At 42.1% G+C, this 22,438-nt stretch overlaps 1 protein-coding gene across 1 annotated transcript; it reads left to right on the top strand.

Moving 5' to 3' along the window:
• The first annotated feature begins 6,489 nt into the window (after positions 1 to 6,489).
• Positions 6,490 to 21,623, top strand: cnpy1 (canopy FGF signaling regulator 1). The gene is made up of 6 exons (XM_080439558.1): positions 6,490 to 6,745; positions 8,303 to 8,405; positions 10,141 to 10,256; positions 16,616 to 16,828; positions 18,223 to 18,319; positions 19,434 to 21,623. The coding sequence occupies exons 2-6, from the start codon at positions 8,312 to 8,314 to the stop codon at positions 19,472 to 19,474; spliced, it is 561 nt and encodes a 186-aa protein (XP_080295684.1). The 5' UTR covers positions 6,490 to 6,745; positions 8,303 to 8,311; the 3' UTR covers positions 19,475 to 21,623.
• The last annotated feature ends 815 nt before the right edge of the window (positions 21,624 to 22,438 follow it).

The following is a 22,438-nucleotide window of genomic DNA, read 5'->3' as shown; positions in this document are numbered from 1 at the left end:
CCAAAATACACTTTCTCTTCTCACCCCTACCCATCGCACCCTTTTGTTGACACAGGGGGTGGGAGTGTGGGTGGTGCATGGGGCATGTCCTGGTGGTGTTGTTGTTGTTTTTTTTATGCCCATCATTAAGTTGAGCTGTTAAGATGCATGTCCTGTCCACTCATACCCCAATGCATGGCTCAGGACCAAATCCCGCCAATGTCTTTCTCCTGTAGCGGACCTATGCTGTCCCAAGATGGTTGCCATTATTTTAGGTTATTATGCCAAGCAAAAAGGACCCAGAGGACTTGTGCCTTCTAACGGTTTTGGCTCTAACATCAGTCACAGTACCCAAATTATTCCATAAGCGGATATTTTAATATGACACAAGCTCAATTCCCTAACATCAAACCCACATCCTTGTTTCCAGTCAAATAAACGCTGTCTCTTCTCTCTCTCTCTCTCTCTCTCTCTCTCTCTCTCTCTCTCTCTCTCTCTCTCTCTCTCTCTCTCTCTCTCTCTCTCTTTGTTACTTCTGCTGTGGTCACCTGCTACCTCATTAGGGGGATTTCCTATTCTCAACATTGTATGTATAAGCACTGTCATTGCAAGGTGACCTGTTGTACAGTAGTTGTCATGTAATAGTAATCGTGCATTCCGAGGCATGTTGTGCACCACAAGCTTTTTCACGGTACAAGTTCAGGTACAAGTTCACATAAACATGTTCACTGTGGAAGTGCAAGTCGATCATCTGTAGTACACTGTAGTACAGGTTTAGTAACACTATTTGTCACCAAGCCTTAAAGATTTTTGATTGATTGATTGATTGAATATTTATTAGTCTGAAATGTAAACAGCACGGATGTACAGTAAGACATTTAAGCTAAAAGGATAACACAACAGTCCTGGGGACTTAATTCCATTGCGGCCTATATGTATTAAATTCATCAACATACCATAGAATAATAACACATTGATACATGCCATCAACAAATACAAACAACTATATGTACAAAGGAGAAGAAGGGAAAATGGCGGCAGTGAATGACACCTCCTTTCAATGGGAAAATCTACCTCCCCTTGGGGTCTTCTGATAGATGTTTTTTTTTCTCAGGCCAGTTTTGAAAGAAACCAGTGATTCACATCCTTTAATGGATGGTGTCGGGGGCCAGGGCATTCACATTGTAGTAGAATGAGAATTTTCCCATGTTTGTTCTACATTTGGGGGTACCAGATCGTGGTTGCTCCCTCTGGTGTTGTGACTGTGGGTGTCACTCACTTTGGAAAAGTAGTTAGACAGGTATGAGGGCACTGTCCCTTTGAGTATCTTAAATGCCAATCCCAATCCAATTGTCTTCTACCCTGAGCCATCCCAAACTAGTAAAGTGTGTTGGAATTAGGTGGTTCATGGGCTTTAGGCCGAGTAGTAGTCGTATGAGTTTGTTTTGGGAGGTCTGAAGCTTAGAAGATGTTGAAATGATGATAAAATGTGTGAACAAACATGTGGGTGCTTTATAAAAAAGAAAAAAAAAGAAACTCCCTTAGCTGTTAAAAAAAATAAAGTTACCTCATAACAAAATGAATTTCCTGTTGAAAGTGAGCCCAAATAATTAGTTTGTTCCCAAGCTATCCGTCCCCCCCCCCCTTATGTCTCCTTTTAAATGTGACACTTTCCCTCTCTATGCATTAAATGGCCATCTAATCTTCTTTATAGATCAGATGAGCACCGTAATGTTCAAACAATTATCTTGGCACACTCCAGCCCCTATCAAAGATAGCGTCACAGATAAATCCCTTCAAGATCTGTCACTGGGTCAGTCAAGTCTCCTTTTAACAACATGGAAACAAATACAGAGGAGAAACAATTATCTTGTCATGCTGCAGTCTCATTATGCGCCACTAAGGAGGTCAATAAGCTTTTCACCGAGGCAGAGTTTATCAGACTCAGGCTTTGGTTAGGATAGAGTGGCGTTGAATTACCTGTCACTGATAGCTGCCAGGTTGATCTTAGATGCACAATGTAGTGGCCGGTGCAAGAGGACAGCGCTGCCAAGGTCATTCTACAACAATAGACATGGTTGGCTGTCCTGGTGGTTATAAGGGGTGGGTGTGGGTATGGGGGTGAGTCCATGTTAGGTACTGTGCAAAATCCCTGAGAAACTGGATCCATAAATGATTTATAATACATGTAATTCCATCAGTCCCAGCTTTTCTGTCTCACTACACCAGCAGTTAGTGAGTAACCAAGCTTTTGTGAAACTATTGTAGTTAGTCTGTCTGCCTGTGTGTATGTGTTTGTATTTATGACTCAATACACTGCATCTTCATCGAATCACAACACATGCACAAGCAACTTTATATATCAGCTCTATAATTCAGTATTGCAGTGGTTCTCAACCTTTTCAGGCCGGACCCCCCAAATAATCATGTTTGAAGCACTTGGAAGTGTAGGAGTTGAGGCATTACATTTAGTTTGACTCAGCACATATATTGTATTATTTGACAATTTGGCCAATGTTTGACCAGTTTTTATAATATTTTTATATTTATATATACTAGCCCATACCCGGTCGGCCGGTCGGTCGACCCAAGACGGACACCAAGACGGACGGTACTCCAGTTATATAGTAGGATATATTTATTTTTAGGTATTAAAAAGGTCTTAAGTCCTTAAATTGTCACTTAACTGTTATCTGGGGGGTGATCCAGTATCCAGTATTATGTCCAATACTGCAGTATTGGACATATGGTGCCATTTGGTGGTCAAAGGTCAAGATCGGCGATGAGCCACTGCCACACGGCTCAACGATACACACCTAAGTTGCCCTTGCCCTCACCCAAAATGTGCCTAAAAAACAATTAGGCTAAACAGCACAACATTCCACTAAGAATGTGTTTTTAACCACAGCTTTACAACACACTTCTGCTGTACATGTTTACAAAACAATGGCAATAATAAATAAAAAATAGGAACAAAATACCTGACTGTCAAATGAGGATAGCATAGACACTGGATCAAGCCAAACAGAATCACGCTGTGCTGTGCTGAGCTGATCTGTACTGCGCTGGCTTCGCCTGCATGTGTATCAAGCTGACCTGCATTGCATTAGCTCTAGCTGGCACAGGCATAGAGGCTATTTGTGTGTGTCTGTCTCTGTGTGTGTGTGTGTGTGTGTGTGTGTGTGTGTGTGTGTGTGTGTGTGTGTGTGTGTGTGTGTGTGTGTGTGTGTGTGTGTGTGTGTGTGTGTGTGTGTGTGTGTGTGTGTGTGTGTGTGTGAGAGAGAGAGAGAGAGAGAGAGAGAGAGAGAGAGAGAGAGAGAGAGAGAGAGAGAGAGAGAGAGCATGTGTCTAAGCGTGTAAGGAGTGTAGAAACAAACAGCTAGAGGGCATTAGAAGAACTCAGGCTGAACAAGCTGTCAGTGCAAACTTTGTTAGCCAGACAAATCCACTGCCAAAAGGGAGATAATGAACACGATCCCATCCAAAAACCCTTGCCTTCCTTCACCCCTCTCTCCCTCTCTTTTCTCTATCCCTCCCTGTCTCCTTTCCTCCTCTGGGACCGAGGGCACCAACACAGATCTGATAGATACACTGGGAAGCAGACATGCTCATACATACAATTCATACATTCATACATACAATTCATTGATGGAGTCATTGATTTTGATGTCACTGAGGTGGACATGTTGTCCGCTGCGGCTGTAGGGTTTGGTTTTCGTTCAGCCGTTTAGGACATTTACACTTTTAGATGACTGACTCCCTTAGGCTGAACATGTGAGTCATTCTTGTGAGTAAATGCTCTTTAAGAGGGAAATAGAAAAACATTACATCCATTACATTCTTTTTCACCACGCACATGGTGAAAAAGGCTCGACAACGCCCTAGAGGGCTGAAGAAATTCTGTGGAAGCCCCCGCATCCCCAGGACCTTCTGTACAACAGCAGCACTATCGAGTGCATCCTGACGCACTCAATAGTTCCAATACCGCCTGAAAATGGAACTCAAGTGCTGGAGTTGAGCACGTTGTCCACCACTGGTTGCGGATGGCCCCGCACCACCCTCTGGAGGTGAGCTTCCCTCCCTCCAGGATATAATAATATGAGAAGCGGCTCATGGCCCAGGCTGAGCAGATTATCAAGGACTCTCATCACCCCAGCCACAACCTTCTCCATGCCACTGCACAATCTAGATATGCAATACCGTACTACATAGCAAAAGCCACACGACCAGAAGAAAGGGAGTCCACTGCCGCGCCTCAGCCAAACGAGGCGAGGCCGATGCGTCACAGGAGCAGAACAACAGCAATTGTAGAAGAGAACACACTGGTAGCAGCTCGGACAATTAAAGCCTCTTTCTTTAAGGCACTAGTACAAATAGAGAATGACTGACGTTTCGACGCTAACTGCATCTTCCTCAGAGTCATGTCCAGACTATGGAACAGTTTCCACCATGTCAACCATCAGGCTGAAGTATGAACGAGCATGTTGGTGTCGGACAACACACATTTTGTGTATAGACTACGTATATTGCTTTAGGTCAACAATTTTTTTTGTGCTATTTTTTTTCAAAAATGGGGATGCCAGGTTGAAAGTGGTTACATTAAACCCCAGGATTTTACTGTGGTGTGTAATGTATGTCTACCTATTTCAGGGTGAAGCTCCTCATTTTTGTTCCAAACACGTAATGTCTGTTTGCCCATTTGTCAGATAGATAACACATCACATTTGCGTGTTCACCTTGACCTTGCTCTTGTATGAGACTCATGAGAATATCAGAGAGCAACCTTTACCATACCACACACACGCACGCACGTAAACACACACGCACACACATACATACACACACACACGCACGCCCGGGCGCGCAAACACACATACATACACACACACGCACGCCCGCGCAAACACACACACACACACACACACACACACACACACACACACACACACACACACACACACACACACACACACACACACACACACACACACACACACACACACACACACACACACACACACACACACACACACACACACACACACAAATATACAGCTCATAGTATCAGCTGTGCTGACAGCTCAGAGCGAGGTGGGAAAGTTCAGCTAACCTCTTAGTTTGGACCTGATGGTCTATATAAAGGTCAGGTTCAGCTCTTTATCTGACATGGTCGTGTATTATGGATGAATACAGTTCTACCTCATCTGTATACTGTTATTTTCACTTATTAGAGATAGGAAAGAAGGCTTTAACCTACAATGTGTCGTAAATTGATCTTTGGTAATACAATTTGACTCCAACATCAACATACTGAAAGAAATGCAGGTTGTTATAAAACGTATAAGTCTGATTCATAGTAAAACAATCATATGTCACGCACATAGCCGATCCTTGAGATTCACTGGTTTAGACAAAAGGCCAGGGCTCAAATGTTCCTTGCCTGAGTTAAGTGGCCTACTCTCAGCATGTTTATCTATTTGGGCAATAAAGACCTTGATGCCATAGATGACATTCCATTAGTTTCAGGGGAAACCAGGTCAAATTCCCCTGTGAAGAAACCACCTGGTACTGTCTAGTGGCGGCAGGTAGGACACACACACACACACGCGCGCGCACACGCACGCACAGTCGCACGCACACACACACACACACACAAACACACACACACACATGCGCACGCACACACTACACACACACGCGCGCACACTACACTACACACACACGCGCGCACACTACACACACACGCGCGCGCGCGCGCACACGCACACACACACACACACACACACACACACACACACACACACACACACACACACACAGGTAAACTGACACTGTGAAGACTTTGTATTTGCATATTGCTCAAGATAATACTGGCTAATGCTGAAGTTGTCTAAGTTTGAATGTAATGTTGAAGAGCATTTACTTACTATGTTGGGTTGTTGTTGTTTTTTTACTTTGTTTTATTATTAACTACCGATTAATGTAAAATAACTACCTGATAATTAGAGTCTCATACCAAAGAGAATTCAAACACTCCAAACCGTCTTGATTGGGTTTTTTGAATGAATGAATAAAAATAAATAATAATAATAATAAATAATAATAATAATAATATAAAAGCTCTAGTAGGCTATTCATGTGCAAGGTTATCACCAAGATATGTTCACTATTGGATCGGAAATGAACAGCAATAACAAGTGAATAATAGACATTTGCATCCAATGCTTTGTTGTTGTTGTGTACATGTACAAGTAGATTAATGCTGCGGTCCTGACAGCCAGGCCATTGAACTGAACTGACAGGCATCTTGCGAAAATAGCAGATCAACCAGCTCTACCTGTGAGCTTGTAGATCTTGCCATTTCCGGAGAGGCGACACCGTCGTACGACGAAATATAGCCAGGCAGTCGTTCCAGCGGTTTTGATTGGCCGGTTGCGCTCGAGCTCGCGACGCCATTGGTCGACGCGGTGCCAGTCTACCACAACGTGGCGAGTCCAGAGCGGAGCACGTTACTGTCTCATTCACTGTCCTGTAACTCTGTCCGCTCACAGTGAACACTGATAATGATGTTGAAATGCAAAGCGTGGGAGCCAGATAAGTAACGGCTTTTTATGAAGACTCTGGCATTAGACAATACAGCCGTGTCATTCACACTGTAGTAGTAGTACCCCGTCCCCGCAACACGACGTCGTTTCACGTCTGTTTCTCTTTCTAGCCCCACCATACACTTTGTACAGAGCCTGCTCCTCTCGCCAAGCCTCCCCAGGTAAGACGAGCTGCCTCGCTGCTTCTAGCTTTAGCTCGCTATCCTCCCCAGTAGCGTTTTGAACAGGTGGATCATGTCCATGGTGGACACAGGCTGACGTGTTCCAAGCTACACTGCTGGCTTGTGTTGTTGTTTGGTTTCCGGGATTCCGTGATCATGGAGGAGGATGAAAGCTAGGCTGAGTTGACTTGCTGACTGACTGACTGACTGACCGACTGAATGGAAGAGGGAGCTCTCGTTTTTCTACATTTGCATCAAGTCACCAGTGGTGTAAAGTAATTAAGTACATTTACTCAAGTACTGTTTTTAAGTAATTTTTTAGGTATTTTTTTTACTTTACAGGAGTATTTCCAATTTTCTGCACTTTTGCTTCTACTCCACTACATCTCAGAGGCAAATATTGTACTTTTACTTCACTACAATTATTTGACAACTTTAGTTACTTGTTGTTTTTGTTTAGTTTTTTTTTAACTTTAGTTACTTGTTACTTTGTAGATTTTGATTATTATTACAAAACATACATTAACCACTTCAGCCCTATATGCATTTCGGCCATTTGAAAATAGCCAATCTACAAGCTCACAATGCGACGCATTGTGAGCTTGTATATCTGCTATTTTCAAAATATTTTTTGACATTTCATACATTTAAAAACTTGTGAAATGGGACATTCTGCATAGTGAGTACTTTCTACTTTTGGCACTTTAAGTACATTTTGATACCAATACCTTTGTACTTTTACTCAAGTACATTTTGAATTAACAGATTAACAGAGTACTTCTTCATTGCGGTATACTTTTACTTAAGTAAAAAAAAAAATAGTACTTTTTCCACCACTGCAAGTCACAGCTCCGCACACAAACAAGGCACCTGTCAGATCAGGGGTCCCTGGTCTCAAGCTGCTGCTGGTTTGCTGTCCCACCATTCAGCTGGTGTTCCGGGTCACTGGTTAGAGTAGACGGCTGGAATGAAAAGGATGCCAGGTCAATGAAATTAACTATCTGGTATGATAGGAAAAAGTTCAAACAAACCCATCAATAGTAGGAGTCATGATTTGGATTGAAAACCATAGTACTAAGGAAGGGGGCCCCTCCTGGTGAAACGGAAAACTATGTTTCTTGGAATTGCTCCCTATCTTGACTCTAACATCCTCCCTTTTTATTTTACATCTATTTCATGCTATTATCATGCACGTCTAAATGGATGACACCAATTAAATTGCAGCCTCAACTTTTACTTAATTAACAAATTAAGAAAAAGAAAAAAAAAGTGGAATATGGATAGAACTGTTGTTTTATTACCAACTAATAAGAGATGTTGTCTTGCATTTGGGTACTATTGTCTAATGTAAACTGTGCAAGCTATGTCAGCTTTCCCTCACCTAAACCTCTGAACTATTATATTAACAGGAATACAGTTTTGGCTTTATGCTGCCTTTGCTCAACTCCATTTTTTTCCTCCTTCGCTATGTTGATTTTCTCAAGGAGAACCACTCAGTTATATATGTCCAACAGAATGGGTTGTGACCCCTATCCCCCTCTCTCCCTGCTTCCCAAGGTTATTGACATGGCATCATGGATTATTCAGATGACTCTGGTGCTGCTATTGGTCTTCATCAACAGCAGCCATGGGAAAAGAGACAAGATGCTGTACTGTTCTGGTAAGTCAATGCTGAATGGATGGAGCTCTGCTGGAGCTCTGTTTCTGTGGTGAGGTCTGGGTGTTGCCTGTTGGCTGAAGCGTTCCATTTGGCCAATGTTTCTCAACCTGGGGGACTGGATCCCCAAAAGTGGGCAATTATGAGGGGTTCACAAAGGACAATTCTGTGGCTATTGTGTTCTACACATATAAACCTCATCACCATCATGCAATATATTGCGTCCTGATTTCACTCTCAGAGCAACATGCTGTGTTTGAATTACATTAACTGATTTGGAAACCACCACCTATTTGAAAAGGTATTGTTTTAGTTCTATGCAATGTGATCTATCGTGTAATAGTGACATGTTTTTGTATATTTTTTCCAGAAAGATACTTTTTCTTCTTTTTAAGATTTTTTTTCTTGCTTTAATTGATAGTGACTAGACACTAGAGAAAGTAAACAGAGACCAGAGAGAGGGGAGACATGCAAGACATGATAAAGCAGCATGTGTTCCACCAGACACCAATTAATTTGATAATACAATATTTAGCTTTCTGCATACTAGAACTCCATTGAGAAATCCCCAATAATTGCATGTTAAATTGACATTGTATTATAACAAAAAAAAATGTAAAGCCACTCACTCGTACATGGTTGTGTTTCGATGTGTTTATGAAAATAACAACATTTTGCCATAGCCAATGTCAAGTAATTTAAAAAAAAATCACACCCTGTGTGAAGTGGGCGGTGTCTTGCTAGCTAATCACAATACTGAATGGAGTCAACCAATCATGTACAAAAGATAAATACATTTATTGAAACACTCTTTATGATGGACGAAACCATAACTTTACAAAAACTAATTTATGTTTTTTTTTCAAGTTATGGTTGCTTATATAGGGCTATGCACATGTGTCATGTGACACTGACCAATCACAGTCCTGAATAGATTGTGATTGGCCAATCACAGCGCAGGATAATTGTACAAATTTCCAAACCTCACTTTCAGGGCCGGTTTCACTGCCCAAGATATTTGTACATTTTTCCAAATCTCACTTATAGGGGCGGTTTCACCGCCCAAAAATATATATACAGTTGAGAAACAAGTTGAGATATTTGAAGTTAAACATTGCTGCTTGACTTTATCATATTTAACCATCATCCCTCATTGAAAATGAACAATATCCAGTTTGCAGTTTGCCACATTGATCATAATGCCGCATTATAGCTTTTCAGGGTAGCATCACAGGTGGGTAGAGTAGAAAAAACTGTACTCAGGTAAAAGTATTGTTACTTTAAAATAATCACTACTCAAGTAGTACAAGTAGTCATTAAAATAATTACTTTGTATGATGGGATTTATTGTTTAAATAATCAGTTACCTTGTAGACTCGTATTAGTGAGGTTTGGTCTAAAGTAAATAGTAAACTACGTCAAACAGTTTTATAGAGAAGATATTCAGAAGAGACCTAACCACTTAAACTTATTCTGGGGAAAACTTTCGCAGAAAATAGCAGATCTGCAAGCTTAGAGTGAAAACGGAAAACAACTCTGAGGGACTCCGCTCAACAACATAATGGGGTTTTTAAGTGGTTAATTTTCTTGGCAGAATCATTGCTACAGTAGAGTGCAGAGGCCATCATGGCCTAGTGGTCACCTTTATGTTTCAGCCTAGACTGAAACGGCCAGAATCACCTTCAGTCTGAGTCTGTGCATGGGTTCATATGGGGCTATGTGTCTCTGTTATTCCCAGCATGCAGAGCAATTGTGGATGAAATCAGCTACTCCATCGGCCAAGTGGACCCAAAGAAAACCATCAATGTTGGCAGTTTCAGACTCAACCCTGATGGCACAGTGATGGACAAAAAGGTACAGTTTACTAATTTCTTGTGGCTTTCACAGCCTTGTAATAACACAGATCATGTCATCTACTGTGAAACGGATTCAGCCTATCCATTCATTAGTTGCTCTATATAATGTTGTAAACCAATAATGTTTGTTGGTATTGTATCCCTGTTAAATGTTTAACTTCCGTTACTGTCAACCCCTTTACATGAGTAAGAATTGAATAATTATAACTTGACCTTTAGCACTCATAGAAATGCTAGCCAGTTATGCACTGATGTGCTGTGTGCATCTATGATGGTATAGTACACTGTATAAATGTATAATTTTTAAATGCAAAGGTGACATTTTATGTTCAGCATTGCCAGATATATACAGAAACATATTATTATTGTAATATATTACATTTGCATGCATTTCAGGGTAAATGTATTGTGCTTAAACTACATTTTCATGACCGATAACTTGACCCTCATTAACAGTTAATTAACCGATAATATACATATATTAAAATGTACTATTTAGAATGGACAAATGTATGCGACTCACTCAGGGTAGCAAATTAATGCAATGTAAGCGTTACCTTTGATGATTATCAACATAGGCTATTCATCTTCATGATATTGACTCAACTGTTGGCTGTTGGTTTTCGATAGTTGTAAACTTTACCGAAGACAAATTTAGTGTGACGTCCGCCATCATTCACTACAGCTGTGTGTGTTTACACCTGAAAGCATGTCATGTGTTCCCTTCCCAATTCCCATGAACGCAGGGCTTGTCACGTAAGTCAGGAAGTAACACACAGACACAGTGGTAGCCTCTCATTTTCATTTATTTGTACACTTTATTTTCAGTATGAACAACATGACCGAGCCCGACCCAAATCCCCACCATCAATTATAAATAAATATGCGTCCGACCCGCTCGGTTCAGGTAGCTACCCTCTAATGTGTACATCCAAACATCACGATGGATGATGACATCATCCTATAGACCTTTTTCACGGCAGCCATATTGGCATGAAATAGTATAATGTTACTTCCTTCACAGGTGTTACCAATGATGCTAATTAAGGCGTTGTTCCATTCAGGGCAAATAATCAGGGTGCTGCTAGTGGCCAGCCCTCCAATCTCGCTCCACTCTGAATTGAAACAGTGCATAGCATAGAATGAGCTAGCAGCTCACTCGCTGGGGCGTGGCTAAACTGTGATTGAGTCGTGACAAGAACAGTCTCAGTCCGTCTGTATTTTTCCAACTGGTTCCGAACCAAAATTTGACTTGATCAGGTACGGTACACTAGTCCAACTGTGCCCTAACGCAACTTTGATTCAGCCAAACACATGACAGCAACTCAATGCATTTAGGCACATGCACATGGTCAAGATGATCTGCTGCAGTTCAAAACGAGCATCAGAATGGAGGGAAAAGGTTATTTAAGTGACTTTGAACGTGGTATGGTTGGTGATGCCAAACGGGCTGGTCTAAGTATGTCAGTTGATCTACGGGGGGTCTCATGCACTCAGTCTATATGTATTTACAAGTACAGCTGCAAGTACAGTAAAATATATAGAGAAAGGGTATTGTGGGGAAACGGCTGCGGTCTTATCTCACTGAAAAACAAACAAAATGTAATTTAAACTCACCCATTTCTAACTTACCTGGCAATTACACACAGGAGACATCCCCGCAATGAACAAAGAAAATATACAAATACAAAACAACAACAACAGCAAGCTGTTGCCAAGACCGGGCACGCTCAAACATGTGCTATAAACCTGCTGTGAAAAGACATAATTTTGAAATGAAAATCCCACATCCGTCTCGGCTTGTAAACTTCCTATTGACAAGCCAAGACGGTTCCTTAACATTAGGGAGCTGATAAAAGACATTGTCTAGAGAGGGTTAGGGAGCCTGCTTTCCTTACTAATAAATGTCCGTAGTATTGCCGTGCCTGCTGCCTTTGAGGTTCTGTGAGTCTATGGATCCAGGTTGATGTTCCAGCCCTAATGAGGTCAAGTCCCAGCGGTGCCCCCAGCACCTTTTACTGTCCAGGGAGAAGACTCTCATGAGGTGTCCATCTCGACTATTGATTCCCACTGCCTTAATCCCTGTTTAGCCATTGATAGCTTCTAACAGACTGCTATCATTTTCCAGTGAGACTATCGTTCCATTCACAGGCAAATCGTAGTGAACTAATTACACCTTCTGTATGTCACCTCAAAATTAGCACAGAGTAAATTACCCAACAAATTATTTCCGTAGAAATTTAAAATGGGAGGTAAACCCATGCAGACAACACAGTGGACGACAGTCTAATGCACTGTGCTTCATAATACATTTGTGTCATGGACCTCAACAAAGGCAGGTGTCCTGCATTTCTTTTGGGGCTGCTATCTACATGTCATATTCCTGGCTTCTCATTAGGCAGCTGTCTAAAGTTGGATTCATTTATATATGAATGCTAATTACTCTTCTTTTACCCCCTGTGGGTCCTACTCAGACTCCATTTGGTTTGCCCTTAAGCTCTCTCTCTCTCTCTCTTTCTTTCTCTCTCCTTCTCTCTCTCTCTCTCTCTCTCTCTCTCTCTCTCTCTCTCTGCGTGTGTGTGTGTGTGTATTGATCAATTAATAACATTGTTTAAATGACAAATAAGTCATGCCTGCCATAATTATATTGCATAATCATATTTAACAACATTATAACACAACATTTCACAATTTGAAAAGGCAAGGCATTCAGTGGTCTTTGAATACCAAGCAGACTTCATACATAGTGTTAATCTATCTCATTTGTAACACTGAGAGTGTACAAATGTGACCAAATGGACCTTTTGGTTACATTTGGTAACCAAACACTCAAGAGTCAAATTAACACTGAGGATTTTACAGTGTAGTGAAACAGCCAGACAAGACACGTTTATCCAAGAGATATAGTTCTGTTTGCCCAGAGATCCGCCCTCTTCCTCTCTTAACCCGCAAAACAAACCTCCACCTGTTACATTGTTGGCCCATCAAATGTTAGCGAGCTAAAGAGGGAGCCAAACCTTGATCCCTGTGCCCTTCCTGGATCCATCCTTTTCAGCGGCGTTTGACCTGGTGTGAATCGGAGAGGCTGGGATGTCACAGCTTAGATGCCATCACAGAGGAGGATTTGCTGGTTTTAAGTCTCTGCTCTTTGGCCCTGGTCACAGTAGGACTTCCTGGGGGCATGGGCGAAAAAAAGGTTCTCAACCTGCCCGCTGCAACAATGAAACATTTAAGGCCTCCAAAGACATTGAACTTAGTTGGAGTAGCGTGCTGATCTCCTAGAGATCGGTGGGAAGTCATGCATTGAGAATGAGTCTGTACACAATGGCATTCTGACACGTAATATAACAGCCTCTGCCTGAAAAAAGAAAAAGAAGAAAAGAAAAGAGGTGTGTGTGATCGAGTGAGGTGACATCCTCTTTCTCTTGTCTTGCATTGTGTTTTAAGTTTGTTTGCGGCTCTCACCATCTCTGGGTATGTTTTGGCAAAGCCAGCCAGTAAGTAAGAATGGTGCAGACTCCGAGGCTCACCTGTTCTCTCTCTTCAAATAAATGGCAAATATGAATCCGCTCTAGGCTATAAACTAATGACATTCTGCCAATTAACGCGTAGTCCTCTAGTGTTGTGCGAGGTAGCTATCTATGATGAAAGTCAAACAAACCCCAGAAATATTCCTGCCCTTCTAATGAAGTGATATTGTACCATCAAGCCTTTTTCCCTGCACGTTTTATTATTAACCCAAGGTTTAAGTAGCATAATAAAACACGTCTCAAAATGACACATCTAATAGACCCACGCTTTGCTTTACATTCCGCCCTCTTTGATAACAATATTATTATTAATTTATGGGTCTTCATCAGCCCATATCGCCCAGACAATAAAATTGAAAGGCCCCTGTCCACAGTGGTGCAATAATGGCCCGTCTGTCCAATGGGAATTGAATGGGAGGATAGCATCCCTGAGAAGCCTATTCTTTGGCCGGGCCTGCCTTGCACCCCCCCACCCCCCTCTCACCACCTCATTCTTCAAACCAGCTGCTGATTGACAGGTCCCTTTCACCAGGCTGTGACTGGCGAGGAAGGAGTTTTAATTCCAAACCATTTTAGCAGCATGGCATGATAACGACTCCAACCCAAGCCCAAGGGTTGGGGACGTATTGAAGTGTTTCTGTTACGTGGCAGGGGACGGGGACGGGGATTTCTCCTGTAGGGTTGGTGTGGGGGGGTGTGGTGATTTTGATGTACAATCTTGACAGAATTGAACCAAGTTAACCCTGGTGTCACTATTTTGGGCATATCGTTATTGGGGGAATGTTTGTGAAACATTTCCATACATTTATTTTTTATGTAGCAAAAATTGCAAATCTACAAGCTCACAGCGCGTTGCATCCTGACACCTTGTGAGCTTGTATATCTGTTATATTTGCTGTGCAACACTGTTGTATAATGAAGTATAAAATAGGGCTCGAGTGGTTAATCAATATCGATCAATCCATATACTATGTGGGGAACATTTTTCACATATTTTATCATTTATTTTGAAGGAACACTTTAAACATTTTCCATTCTCTGCGAAACAGTTACCATATAATTAGTTTTTAGTTATTCCATGTGGTGGCGGTACCACTGCCCCGGCGTCAAAGTTGTCAAAAACAGATTTTGATTGATAGGTGAAGCTCATCGTCTTTTGGCCGATGTGACCTTACATCCCACCATGCTGGCCCTTCAACCTTTTGGCCTGGTGCTGTACCCGCGATCTATTGGTGGCTGACTTCACTTCCCTTCTCCACACAACGTGCTTGTCAAGCTCAAGGGATCTCCCTGAGCTGAATGAAAGGTTAAATACAGCAGCTTCCTGGCTCTGAAAGGAGGAAAGAGAGGGATAGACAGAGAAAAGAGGGGTGGCGGCGCTGTGGAGAAGAGGGGTAGAGGAGTGGCTCGAGGGAAAGAAAGCTCGAGAGGAAAAGAAGGGGACGAGTGGATGGATGGAGAAATTGAGGGATGCTGCAGCGCTGGTAGTCTATGAGAGCAGAGATGGAGAGATGAATTGAGGGGGGGAAAAGAGGATAGAGGTAGGAGGAGGGGAGTTGCAGTGATGGGAAACGGAGGAGAGAAAGGCAGTGTTAAAAAAGAGAGGGAGAGGAAGAATGAATTGAGGCTCAGCTCGATTCCCCCTCCAGACCCAGAGAGCAGATGGCAGAGAGACACGCAAGCCCTTTGTCACAAAGTCACATCTGAAAAAAAAAGCATAGTGTGTGTGTGTGCTTGTGCATGCGTACGTGCGTGTGTGTGCATGCGTGTGTGTGTGTGTGCGTGTGTGTGTGTGTGTGTGTGTGTGTGTGTGTGTGTGTGTAAAAAAAATCACAGTAGGCTAGGCCGGAAGGGTCTCCGCAGCAGACAATAGGGTCAGGGGATATATCTACATTGCAACAAAATCCAAGAACCCCCCCGCCCCACCATCCCAACCCCTCTTTAACCCTCCACCCCCCTCCCAGCTACATTCTGACCAGAGACTTCCTCCTTTGATCACTGGAGGATGGATGGGGGGGGGGGGGGGCAGGCTGAAAAAGAGCAGGGGAACGGAGTGGGGGGGGGGGGCGTTTGAAAGGACAGGATGAAACCAGCCTGTTTACCCTGCACTTGGCTTCTGTTGAGGCCTCTTCCCTGTCCACCTAAACCACCACCCTTCACCCCCTCTGTTCCCCCCCCCCCCTCCCTCACACAGAGAGGTGTGAAGCCCCCTCCCGTTCCCCATCCCTCCCAGTATCACCCTCTTTTTCAGCCTCTTCTCCTTCCGGGGAGGACATCCGAGGGGGCAGGGCCAGGGTGCTGCGGCTCTGCACCTGTCTTGACCTGTCTAGACACTGCTGCCGCTCACTGTTTTGTCCCCCTCCACAAGGGGAGGAAGAAATGCGGTTCAGGAGGACGGGGTGGGGGGAGTTCTACAAGCGGAGGTGACACAGGTTAAAAGTCACAGTTTTGGGGTGAGGGTTGCTGGTGCGGATGGAGAAAACACAGCGGAAACGAGAGGTCACTCCTCGTGACCCATGGGGGTGTCGTGCGGAACCGGACACTTTGGATGAATACATTTGGATTTTTCTTTTAAGGTATCCATGCAGATTTATTTCCTGATCGTTCACTTTATCATGGTATGTAGCATGTAGCATGTAGCTAAGTCTCAGTGGTCACATGGGTTGGCCACAAGTCCTTGGCCATCTCCGATTTGAACTACAACTTGAAATACATTTGAACTACAGTTTTTTTTTGTAGCTTTTATTGTTTTGATCCACAGTTTAGGCAGCTGATATTTATATTTACCAGACTTTTTTTGTTTATTTTTTTTTGCTATCTGGCCAAGGTCCCTCTGGCTCGCTCAGAGACTCACCTGAGTGAGCTGCTGGAAGGTGTGTGTGACAGTATGAGTGACTATGCCCTCCACGTGGACCCTGACACCAAGGAGAAACGGTACAAGAGGTTTGCCCCCAGGAGCAGCGGGACCCCCGGGGACTTCCCTGACTTCAAAAACTTCCAGTTTGATGGGCCGGACGCTTCCACTGCCCTGAAATTTGCAGTGAGTATGATGGCAAACTATCTGTGATGCAATACTAGTCTGTACCTTGTTTCTTTAAAGAGTCGTGATTCTGAAGTCTGGTACGACACTCTTCTGTGCATTTGTTGGCCACTTTCTCAGTTTTATAGTCTAAGTTCAGCATAACTTTACATGACTTAAATGGTTCTATTTTATATTTGAATACGTTTGGAAATAGTTGTTGGGCCAAGGTTGTTGCAGTCATCCTTTTTAACATGCACCGGTATTTCTGATATTAGTTTAAAAGTTTAAAACCATGCATCTGCACCTAAATAAAAGATAAAGCTATATCTATCCCAGAGAAGAAATTTGGTTTGACTTTACTGGACGTTAATTTACTTTAGCGTAGACTTTGATATCAGTGTAATAGTGTATTTTTTAAGATGTGAGTATTTTGTGTACAGAGCCCATAATAAATAATATCCTTTTTTGCTCTCGTCATGTTAGTCTTTGTCTGCCATATCCCATATGACATCTGTCCTATGCAAGCGTATACAGTATTGTTGATGTTATAATATGCACAGTGCTGTCAGGAATGGTATTCTGACTGAAGGGTTTTGAGATGGATTCCCCACAAAAATGTCAAGCCATACAAAATACAAATAAAATACTTTTACATTTTTATCTCTATCTAGAAATCTCTTCTCCAACGCGTTGCGACACGTTGTAATCTTGTAGATCTGCTATTTTGGCTAATGTTCCTCCCAGAATATGGATGCCGTTGTTCAAGTGGTTAAGGATTGGTGTCAGTTTATAAAGTTTGGATTTGGGAATAATCTCAAACTGAATGAGGAAAACCTGCTTTTGTTTACTTAAATGTCCCTGTAACTTATTGTACAATGATTATTGTACAACCTATTGAACTTGGAAGTTGTCTTAATGACTTTGAAATTATTGTTTGCAATCATGATTCAGACGTATTAGTTTTTCCCCCCCGATACCTTTCAGGAACTCAAAAACTGGCTTTTGAGGTTTCGCTGATCCGAACCGATTAGTACTATTTTTGTGTAATTTACGTTGCAGTTTGTCAGAAACTTGTCTTTTATGATGCTTAATTCCCGTCTAAGTCTGTCTTATAGCATTTTTAAACACAGATGTTGGATTGAAAATGTCTGCTACCATCTGTGGTTTGGGGTGGGGGTGAAAAATGTCCAATCGGTGAAAACAGTGTAGAGTTCTGGTGCTGCAGCTCGGCCTGAGCGTGACAAGATGGCCGAACGGCAAGACAACGGAGGGGAAAGATGGCCGCCACCTTCACTGAGTGCCGTGCCCGCTATTGTGTGAAATGACAAGCACATGAAGCTCTCGTAAGGACGAACGCGTTTATCTTCTGTATGCATGAATAACCCCTCTCTCTGCTCATCTTTCGGCCTCAGTGTGAAACCATTGTGGAGGACTTGGAGGATGAGATCATGTCTGCCTTCAGCCAGAGTACAGAACATGTGGCGGAGGAGTTATGCAACAGAGTCTCAGGTACTACGCCTCGGCTTTTTACTTATTTATATATTTCCTTTCCCACAGACGTGATGCAGCACTTTTTCCTGCTTTCTCTACAAGCCTTCCTTCATGCCCCTCCCTAGATATCTGTATTTCTGCACAGATTAATGCCAACATTTAAGTGAAATCAATTACAAGACGCGATTTAAGTTAAAGGGAAAAAAAGGAAATATGATGAAGCGTTTATAAGCACTTGAGTATCCAAATAAACGCGAATCGCATTCAGACATATCTCAACTTTTCAGATATGCGTATATGACTTTTCAAAAAGAGCTACGTGCGTTCTATTGCACAGGGAATGCACAAATAAGACAATATTCCTCCACTTTTAGATGTTTGTATTCAGGTCCTTTTAGTTACGTGCGAACACAGTATTTATTCGCTTAATTTGACCAACTTATTCAACTTTACAGTTTCAGTATTGTGTTAATCCTATCTAATTTACACAGCATCTCGTTTTAACACACAAAAAAAGCAGATTTTCTTTAATGCGCCACGGTAAAATGTATAACTTTACAGTGCAGTACAGTCCACTTGCCTGCCAGCTCATCCTAGCGTAGTGTAGTGGTGCAGACCGCCATTTTGTTCCAGTCATTGCTGAACAGCCACTGGCTATGCACAGGAACAGCAACCAAAGGATGCTTGTTTCGATGATATCTTTCAGTACATTGTGGTATGTATAAATTCATAAACCCCTTTAATGTTATTTATTTATAGTTGCTAGAAATGGTTCACTAAATGAAATATTCACAAACTAAAGCATCAAATACCTAAGGACTGTGGCATCAATTGAAACGAACCTAGTTTGAAATCCTTCCTGTATATCCACCAAGTATACCTGGTTGAATACTAGGGAAAATTATTGCACACAAAGCTCTCATTTATGTACAGTATGCAAACAATAGCAAAACGTGGCACTCTCTCTGACTACTGTGTACTGATACCGCAGACAGGTGACGTAGCATTAAAACAATTTTCGTATCACAGATATGAATCTGTGATACGTTGGATTGTTAGTAGCTGACCGTAACAAAAAACAAAGAACCCAAACGGAATGACTAACACATTTTGTTTGTGCTTTCTATTTCAGATTACTGCAGAGATGGTCAACGTGCCAAGAAGGAGCTGTAGTGCCAGTTGGTTGTGGTATTATTTTATATCCTTGCTATGGGAAGATGGGACCAGCATTGTTACTCACCTTTGAAACGAGGCCTTACACAAATAATATTTTGACATATTAGTCATAATTCTTTTTAAATAAACGGTATTAATAAACCTGATTTTAAACATAAGTATTGCCTATATGTTTTTGAACCTAACCTTTTCTGTAAAAGGGTGATTTTGGTGTGTCGCTCTCTGGTGATATGTACTGTAATGTATGCACTGTGGTACTCTTTCTTTTTCATTTTAGGGCATGGTCATGGACCGTAATTGAAGTAAAGAATGAGGCATATCTTTTTAGTACTGTGTGTCAGTTTCGTAATGATCTTGTGGCAAATCTGTTCAATTCTGAGATCGCATCTCGTCACAGTCAAGTGCCAATGTTGTCGGTTAAATGCTTTATCAGCTAGTTTTGATGTTTGTATGGTGTCCAAGTTGCTTTGTAACACTTAGTTGTTTTTCTTTGCACTCTATTTAGTTGACCATTTACCTTCGTTTGTTGACTAGAATTCTTCCCACTTACTGTACTACGATGTACGAGTTGTAAGTCACTCTAGATAAGCGTGTCTGCTAAATGCCTAAACTGTAATTGTATAATCTGAAGAGTGTCCCATTTGGATGCTAAAACGATTACATATTTACTGTTTTGTGACAATGGGGTGATAGACAATCACACAGTATGACACACTATGTACCGTAAACTATCAGTATGCTTAGGATGATGATAGATATTCTGCTGCTTGAAGAGGGTTAGAACGGGCCTAAGCAGGGAGGGCGATCTGAAAGTGAAGAAATTGTACACTGATCATGCAGTGCTATATGTGCTATAGAGGCCAAAAATATGAAATATCACTCTTACCAGAAATGCTGGCTACTTAATCAATCTACCATTGCTTCTGTTTGTTACTCGCATATCATGGGTTTTAGAACTTGTCTTAATTCTGCAGGCTCCATGCTGCAAAATGCCATAATGGTTTTACTAAACAATGTGTATAAATAAGGGGTATGTTTATGCATGCTGGACAAGTTCTTCATGTTGGAGAGTTGTTGCGCAGAAAACAGTTTTACAATAACATGTCTCATTGGACAAAAGGCTCAAGAAGCCTGAGTCTGATTGGTCAAGACTGTATACTATTTCACGATTGGACAGTTCAATCTAGAATATAATTTGTTGAGGAAGGCATGCACTATAGGAAGTTTTTCAAAGGCTTTAACTGAAATCCTTTTAATATCAAGGAGTAAAGCTTCCTTTCTATCTTCCTGTATCTTTGCTCAAGTATTATCAACTCTTGCAGAGAAACTGCCCACGCCATCCTAAAAGATGCTTGGACATCCAATAACTTCTTCACTTACTGGCATTTAGTGGTGATGGTATACTCATAATGTCCCGCTTCAGGAATTTTAATTACTGTTCTCCCTCCTAATTTTCTACACCAAACCTTGTACAGGGTTGTGGTTTAAAATGTTACGTCATGCCTTAGCATTGGCTATGGCAACCAGATGGAATAGCAAGTCTATTATCGCTGTTGATTCATTGTGGGCGTGTCGGCGCCAGCCAGCGTTTTGGTATGTTACTTTTGGCCAAATACAGTTTCAAGAGGATCTCAAAATGCATTTATTTGTCAAAAATGGTACATAGTGCCAATGTTCGTATTACACTACAAGTTCATTATAGGAAAACATTAAACAGCTGAGAAATACTAAAAAAATAATGGGGGGGGGGGGTCAAAGAATGCTCCAAATGGTACCATCTTCGGTCCATTTAGCACTTATATAGAAGCCAACTAAAGGTATTCTAAAGAAACATTCTGTATTGTTGGTATGACAGTCTGGACTCGGCCTGTGTTGCTGTCCTCTTTTGGTCCCCTCTGGTCTTGATCAGACACAATAAAAGAGTATATCAGATGTTAGGAAGTTGATCTGCCGTCTCGTGAGGACTATAAGAGGTCTCGAGTAATTCATGGGCTTAATGAGAGGAAGTGGCCCTCAATGGTGAATGAAAACCACCTTTAAAGAAAAGAAAATGTGTTGAATGCACAGCGTCGACTTCAAAGCCATCACCGTAACCCCACGTTTGTGTTCCTCCACCCAAATAAAGTCCTTCTACACTACAGTAAAAGTGTCTTTTGAGTGGCTCACTTGTTGAGCCGTTGTGTTTCCTACTCAGACCAGGGAATGTGGAGATAGTAGGATCCCTTGCTGCAGCAGCTTGGCCCATTGTGTTAGCTGGCTGTCTTGGCATGTCAGGTTTTCACCAGCTTATACCCCTGACAGATCAAGGGTTACCAAGGTGCCGGGTAGCTGGCTACTGGATGACAGGCAGCACTCAAATTCCCACTAAATGCTCATTTCCTATGCACGTTAGGGCCCCCATGGCCAGGGCCCCTAGAAGTAGGGAGGCAGGGAGGGGTTTTCTTTTCCTTCCTTTTTTTTTTTTTTTTGCTTTCTATGGATGATGATCAAGGAACTGTGTGGCACACACACCAGGTCCTAAGTGATCATTTCCAAAGGCCCCCTGTATTCAGGGCCAGAGCCAAAAAATACAACAAGTTTGTCCGACTCACTGTCGACAATGCCATTTAGATTATGGTCTGAAGCAGTGCCTCTGGTTCTCCATGAGGAGCTACATTTATCCAGTTCCCAGGAATCCATGGCTTGGCGTACGTATATTATCCGAGTTGTTCTGTGCCAGTGACCCTAGTCAGTATGACTCATGATCTCCTTCTGGCTCCCAACCCACCAGTTGTGTATCATCTAATATAGGGATTTGTAACATGTAACTGTACAGCGTCGATGCATTGTTCATGAACATCGATCTACTATTCTAATGTTAAGCCCTGGCCTCTACACCTATACAGAAGACGGTTTTTAGGTCGTTCTATGTTCAGACAATGTGTGAATTAAGAAACCTTTTTGAGAGAAAAAAGTGAAGGA

Source organism: Gymnoscopelus braueri (assembly GCF_963280865.1).
Source record: "Gymnoscopelus braueri genome assembly, chromosome: 10".
NCBI lineage: Eukaryota > Metazoa > Chordata > Actinopteri > Myctophiformes > Myctophidae > Gymnoscopelus > Gymnoscopelus braueri.
Note: the sequence above shows the minus strand (reverse complement) of the source record. Positions and strands in the feature narration are given on the sequence as shown.

Excerpts from the sequence above, each read along its gene's own strand:
- cnpy1 (XM_080439558.1), top strand. The coding sequence starts at position 8,312 with ATGGCATCATGGATTATTCAGATGACTCTGGTGCTGCTATTGGTCTTC. Across the intron at positions 8,406-10,140 it reads CAAGATGCTGTACTGTTCTG|CATGCAGAGCAATTGTGGAT; the intron begins GTAAGTCAATGC and ends TGTTATTCCCAG. Across the intron at positions 10,257-16,615 it reads GCACAGTGATGGACAAAAAG|GTCCCTCTGGCTCGCTCAGA; the intron begins GTACAGTTTACT and ends TATCTGGCCAAG.